The sequence below is a fragment of the Cyprinodon variegatus genome, unplaced genomic scaffold, assembly GCF_000732505.1.
Source record: "Cyprinodon variegatus isolate N-32 unplaced genomic scaffold, C_variegatus-1.0 Scaffold277, whole genome shotgun sequence".
Taxonomy (NCBI): Eukaryota; Metazoa; Chordata; class Actinopteri; order Cyprinodontiformes; family Cyprinodontidae; genus Cyprinodon; species Cyprinodon variegatus.
The window spans coordinates 95373-102600 of NW_015150730.1; the positions used below are offsets into that span (position 1 = coordinate 95373).

The 7228-nt window shown below is 34.8% G+C and overlaps 1 protein-coding gene across 1 annotated transcript in view; it reads left to right on the plus strand.

The window, feature by feature from the left end:
• Window positions 1-7228, plus strand: part of ccdc178 (coiled-coil domain containing 178) — a 33768-nt gene that overhangs the window by 12454 nt on the left and 14086 nt on the right. The window contains 2 exon segments of the mRNA XM_015383151.1: window positions 2125-2284; window positions 4987-5136. Of these exon segments, the coding sequence (XP_015238637.1) occupies window positions 2125-2284; window positions 4987-5136 (310 nt within the window).

Consider the following 7228-nt stretch of genomic DNA (forward strand, 5'->3'; position numbering starts at 1 on the left):
AATTTTTTTTTGTTTTTCAAGACTGATATCTCTTGTAAATTAGATCTTGGATCTCAATAAGACAAGCTGTAGAATTTTGAGTTATTCATTTATTTAAGTTTACTTTAAAATACATGCAAAAACAACCTTTGCTGTTTTTCTCAAAAAGCAACCCGCTTTAAGTCATAGACAACTTGTCAGGTAAAATTTTTTGAAAGGGTTCATGTTAACAAACAAACAAACTGAAATGATAAGTCACAATAGCCAGTCATTTCAGAGAGAAAAAATGGGTAAATTAAAGAGTGATTAGCAGCTAGTTTTACACTACAAGTCTCAGGAACTATGACTCTTTGAATGTGAATCTGATCGTCTATCAAATACATATTGGAAGCAAAGTAAATTAAAAAAAAGCTGTTAATGGACCCTTTCATGTGTCTGATTCCCCTACAAGCAAAAGCAGAAAACAGACCATGCTGGTGCTGCACATAAGTTTGAAATGACTTATGAACAGTCATTTTGCCTAAATTGTAAAAAGGAGAGATTGCTTCATAGTTAAATATTTATCTGGATACTATATCTTTCAATCTACCCAGCTATCTGTTTAGTTTAATTACTGCTGCAATAACCTAAAAAAAAAAACAGTAAATATTTTACTGTGCATTTAAAAAAAATATTTTTATTGTTTTCTAATAGACTGAAAATGTCTAAGTTGCAGCTTTTATTTAGAGTGTACAGTGTATTATCTAACGCTGTGTAGTTGGTTTCAGTTTGAAATTGGATATTCAACCAGCTGCATCTAGCTCACCTTTGATCTGTTTCAGGACCTCTAATTTCTTCCGATTGTTCTAGAGCTTTTGCTCCCTGTTCTTTCCTGTTCACTTTAAATTGGAGTCAACTGTGAGCTAGATGCTGTTGACTCCATGGAGCTTGAATATTCGACTGGAAATGAACTTCATCGTGGTGAAGAATACGGTGTGGCTCAAGATGCATCAATATATGTAGAGATAAACCCGTGGTGCTGAAACAGAGGAGCCTTCCCTCTCGTTTCAAGGTATTATAGCTATCTTCGTACAGATCAGTTATCAGCTGAAACTAGGTACAGCGGTTTAAAATCATATAGTTATGTTTATTTACAGATATGATTTTTTTTTTTATTTAACCTTTGGTAACACAGTTGTCAGCAGTGAGCCTTCAGCAGAAATTTTGTTCTGAAGGCAGAATGATTAACATGAGAAAAGGGATTCCTTAATTGTGCGGGTGGCCACAGCTGGACGAAAACTCTTGTATCTATGGGACTTCTAGTGTTAGGCCTACATAAACTGTGTGAAAAAGCTGACATTTCAGTGAGATATTTTTATTGAAGTCTTTTTACTTTAGTCTTTCCTTTTCCTTTTTTTTAGGCAGCTGCTTGCCTCATGTCCTGTTGCACTTCTCTACACTCAGGAAGATGCACAGAGGGGTGTCAGTCAGTGTCACACTGACTGCAGGCAGGTGGCAGCTGCAGCTGGGGGGATCATGACACTAACACTTATGAAGTTTTTATTAGCTGATTTTTGATAAAGTCCTTTTTGAAATTGTATTAGTAAGGTATAGAGAAAGCTTATTAGCATTTGTCTTGATCAAAAACCCAAGACCGCCCTGTCTGAGGCCAAGACAAAACCAAATAAAAATTCTGTTGATACAAAGACATGACCTAGAACCTAACAATATAAACTCGAGACCGGGACTGATCTCAAATACTACAGCACTAGCAGAGTGGGTAGCAAAAGCTACTTTTTCTTCCTCCCACTATTGTAATTTCTCAGTCTGGTTCCACCACAAACTTTTTAAATGAAAGGAAATATTAACCTCCAAGTCTTTCAAACTAAATGGAGGGGTGATGGAGAGAGGCACACATGTTTGTCTTTTGGACATTGCAACTTAGTAGAAATATTTCCCTATGTCAGATTGTACCATAAGAGAATAAGTGATTTTGAACTTTGTAACAGACCTAATTAGAGTAGTACTGCTGCAGATAAAGGGGCTTTACTGACCAGATGTTATTGATATCAATAACAATGAATATCTTTAAATAATTATGTTCCCAGTATTGATTAGATCAAAATATCAATTAATTTGACAACTAATTCAATGGTCTCCTTGCAGAAAAGATTTCGAAATGATGAAGTTCAAAAACAAATCCGCTTCTCTCTTCATGAGCACCTTGCAGTCTGATATTAATAACAGGAAGCAAGAAACACAACAATTCATGACGACACGCTCGACTCATCTTAAAGCAAGAAAAGAGCTAATGGAAGACACTAAGGTAAGAGAAAACAAAACAGTGTCACAATAACTGTCTATAAACGCATGAATTTTTGTGTCACATGCTGTAAAGTCAGAGACGAGCTGTAAAAACCGCTCCACCACATTGTTTATTTGTTTTTGGATTAGTGTCAGCACATTGCTCGTTACAATACGTCCCTTAAGATATGGAGAAAACAGAGCAGTCTGCAATTAAAATTACAAGCCATGGTCAATCTCATTTAAGTGCTTTTGCCACAAATAACAAGTCGCTGCTGTTGTAGTCTCTTTTTGTCTGGACGAATTTGATGATGCATGTCATGGTGTGATACCATGTCTGCTTTTGTTACCTGTAGGCCAACATTTTTAATAGGAATTGTAATACATCCACTATATATTTTTTTAAAAGGATCACATGGTTTTGACTCGTACTTATTTATAACATAAAAAAACCTTAGGAAACATCAATCTGCTCTGCAAGAAATAGCATTCATTTGAACAGTCTCTTTGTAAGAGAAGCCCTATTTATTGTAAGGTTTTCATCTGCAGGATTATCAGCCCCAGCCAGAGCCTCTTTGCTGATGGGGGTTTCACATGGCTTATCTAATGTGAAATCGCCATGTGGTATATAGTTTCATTAAACGGTGATCAAGAATGCATTAGTTCAAAACAAGAAAAGGCAATGGAGCCTAAGCTGCCATGCATCCAAGTGCAGCAACTTTAAAGAAGTTGTTGGCGTGAGACAATTTAAGAATTAAAAGTCTTCCTCATAGACACAACTCCCATTAGCTGGATAAAAGTTAGCCATGCAAAAAAGAGTTTAGTCTTTTTCACTTGAAGAAATAAGATGATACAACAACAACACTTCCAGCCAAATAAAAAGATCAGGCAGAGTCTCAGGTTCTAAGGAAATGGGTCACTTTAATCACTGAAACCAATATAAACCACACATAATGCCTATATTAGCATAACATAATAAGCAGAGTGTGCATCCAGAAATCATGGTGCATGAAGCAGAATGATTAGATACCTTCGAATGTGTAAATCCTAATAAATATGCTGACCACAGCTTGCCCATTCTCCACCAACTGTTACAGGAAGTTTATGTGTGGTCATATTTGGTATTATTAAAAATATGAATACATATATCTATGTTAAATATGTTTATTTTAAGATGAGCCACTCTCCCTCCCTATTGAACCCATGAAAAGGTGAAAGAATTTCAATTTCTAAGTACACACCTATGTTTTGATTTGATCAGGTCTTGTCATTTGGCGAGGACAAAGTAAACAATGCAAACTGCCGACGCTATCAGTTTCTTATGGGCAATGAAGTGTAATTTGTTCCATTTACACTTCACAACAGCATCAGATGGGCTTTGTCAGTGCTGCATGGAGTAATTAAACCTGAAATCAATAGCAGGCATTTGTCATGTTTACAGCCCCTCTTTCTGCTGGGTTAAACTCATCACTTTAGTGCTGTTCTGTTTTACTGCAGAGACACACTTCATTATGTCTGCAGGTACAGTTGAGATATTCTCACGTTCCTCTTTTTCTGCACTGAGGAAACATTGTTCAGATGAAAAGGCGACAAATACCGAGGGGCATGGTTGCTGTGATTTATTTGCTTTATTTAAAATTTTTTATTTTTTTACAAAAAGTACCTTCTATTGTAATCCTGTTTTTTTTATTTTTGCTTATTAAAGAGACCAAAAACAGAGGCTAGTAGAGATCAGTTTCACAACCATGCCATATGATGATGGTGCTAATCTTAAGAGTATGTTGAATTTCTATATTAAATATATTCTATATTCTGTTCTATATGGGGTTTTTTAGTAATTTTTGGAAGCATTAAACAGTTTTACCATATATCTTGATATTATAGGCCCAATAGTGGCTGCTCTATAACAGTGGCCTTTTGTGCTTGTGTTCTATACTTTACTTTGCAGCCTTTTTTTTGTAATTTTTTTTCCAGTTTTCAATCGCTCTAATGACATGCAGTTATATTTAAAATATATTTTACTTGTTGAACTGTTGAGGAGGTTCTATAGCTGGACAGAATGTGGTGTATTTAAAACATAGACCGTTTACCAGCATTGTTGTTGTTTAGATAGTTAGAGTGGATCTGCAGGAAACAACTACACCACTGTGTATTTTATACCAAATCCCTTGCAAAATCAGATGGATTTTTTTTATAAATGCAGGTACATATGCTGGATGTACATCTACATATATGAGACCGTTGTGTTTTTGTTTTTGACCTTTTTTTCATTGGAACAGCCTTAAATCAAGCTACATGTTCATTCAGAGCTTTACTGTTGCGCCGTCTGTTTATTTGGAGTTGGTACTGGTTAGAAGGTCTCACATTTTTCAGATTGTATCCGGTCTTCCTTCTGGACTCTAAGGTTTCGTCCGTATTTCATCATCTCTGATCAGCCTCCCTATCCCTGCTAAAGCATTTTAACCCCATAGCATGATGCTTCCACAATAATTGTTTTTGTTTTTTAATCCAAAAATAATTTGAAAAATGTTTTGCTTTTACTATCTAATGATTTGCTGCATTGTTTTTAAAAAATCCACAGAGGTTTGTGGTTGTAGTGAATAAACGTATCAAGAAAATGTTTTTTGAGGTACTTCTAAGTAACAGTAGGTGGTGCTTATGGAAAAAAAGTCTCTGCATACATGTTGTTTAGTTAACATAAATCTATTTTCATTTGCTTTGTAGGAAACCCTGAATGCTGCACTTGAAGAAAACAAACAACTAGCAAGCAGCTATGAAGATCTCAAGAAGAGGCTCTTAGCAGCCAAACAGGGTTCAGTATCTGCACTGGGTGTGAAAAACACTGCACATGAAACGCTCAGCTATTACAAAAAGGTAGAGTCACATTTTTAAATATATGACATTTATTTTTCTTCTCAGTTGTTTTTGACTTACTCTTTTTTTTTCTCTTTTTTGTTGTGTTTTCTGTGCATGAGCAAAAACTTTTAAAAGACTTAGTGTTGCATTACTTCTGAGGTTACTGCTGCAATGTAATAATGATTAGATAATTTAAGTGGAGGAGGATGATGGATGTGGCATATTGTAATGATAGCTCTGTATTTTGGCTGCTGAGGGGAGTACAGCAAGAGGTCGATGGTACATGCAAAAACTTCAACATTTTTATAATTATAGTCCTGTACGATGCTCACAGGTAAAACATTTCATTATTGTTGGGTTACAAATTTCCTCACTGCATCAGTTGGTAAGAGATCAACAGCGACCACAGGTTAAGATCAGACAATGAGTGTGCTTTCAGCAGTAAAATAGCTCAAATCCACACCTGACTAGTTTAGAGAGACAACCCTGCAGCATTAAACTTTTTAATCTTTATAGTTTTCGACACTTTTTAACTGGAATAGAATTACGTATGACAGCCATAACACCAAGAAGAAGACACACTGCTCTTGCGATGAAAAATACATATTATTTGTTCCAAAAATGACTAATACCTTTACTTGAGCAATTCCTCATCTAACTGCATGAATGTTATCAAGTGAAAAATGCATGCAAAAATAAAATCCTGTGGACAGGATTCTCCACGCTCATGATCAAAGCCTGATTTTCTTTTACTCCGGATTCAGCCTTCACCATTTTTGTTTGTTTCAGCCTTACACTTCTTCCACTGCAGCCTCTTGGCTTGTGTTTTGTGCCTAATTTTAGTTTTATAACAAGCTTATGATCAACAGCATATCAGACATGTGGAAGGCACATTATTTTTAATCTGATTTAAACATTAAAATTTAAAAACACTTCTTTTCTATTTAATAATGTCACGTATCCCTGTATTAATTGCATCATGTGTAACAGTTAATACAAGTCTTAGTAAATAAGATTATATTTTTCTGATTAGATAATGACATAAAGCACCGAGGTAAATGAATTGCACAATGCCAGGGTCTTTTAAGAGAGGACGCAGAAGTACACATGTGAGGGATTCTTTATACTTGTGTGTTTTAATAGCTATTAACTCCTCCTTGTATTCAAGGAGACCTTTCAAATGAGTTTTCAACATATCCCATAGTATTTTTATATAACTGCTTAATTGCAAACAATATCAATCAATATTTCCTAATAATGATTAAAATGAATGTAAGCAAGCTTTTATCAGATTTTACAGCATATACATGTTACTCTATATCCTACCAAACTCTTGTAAGATTTTATTCTGAAGATATGAGGATGCATGGCTTTAAATATCATGTTTCTCTTGCTTTCTGATTCTGGTGCTTGAGGTATAGTTCAGTACATGTCACCTAGGTGATAGAACAACCTACCTGTGTGGGGAGGTACTCTTGTCTTTTCCAGTTTAAAAAACAGCTAATAGATATGGGCCTCTCTATCACATTGTATCTATACTCAGAAAAAACTCAAAAAATACTTCCTGTTTATTTCTGGTGTATAAGTTAAGGTTCCTGAATGTCATATAGTCTTTGAAAAGTGCATTAAGAATAACAATGAATATTTTGCATTTATTTGACTGCATAAATGTTTTTTTTAAGTATTTAAATAAGATTAAGAATTTGTCAGGCATAATTTCACAATAAATTGCATTTAGTTGTAACTAATACTAACCAGCAGTGCCATTAATGTGAAGGTCTCTGTGTGTTGTACATATAGGCAACCTAAACTAAATTAAATTTTGAATCCTTCACCACAATTTGCTGTCTTAATCATTATAGAACTCTTGAGTCTCCACTGTGCTACTTTACATCTGGATCCGTGTAATTTTTTTTTTACATGAGCCAACAAATATGATAAAATAAAAAAGTTTGACATCAGCCTCTTAATGTAAAGAAATACAGTGTTAGTGATATTTATACAGATGATCTTCTACAAGCGATGCATATAATTGTTAGCATCCATGCTAAGTATGTATCTCACACTTACATGCATTACTGTTAAATAAATATTATAGATAACATCCATC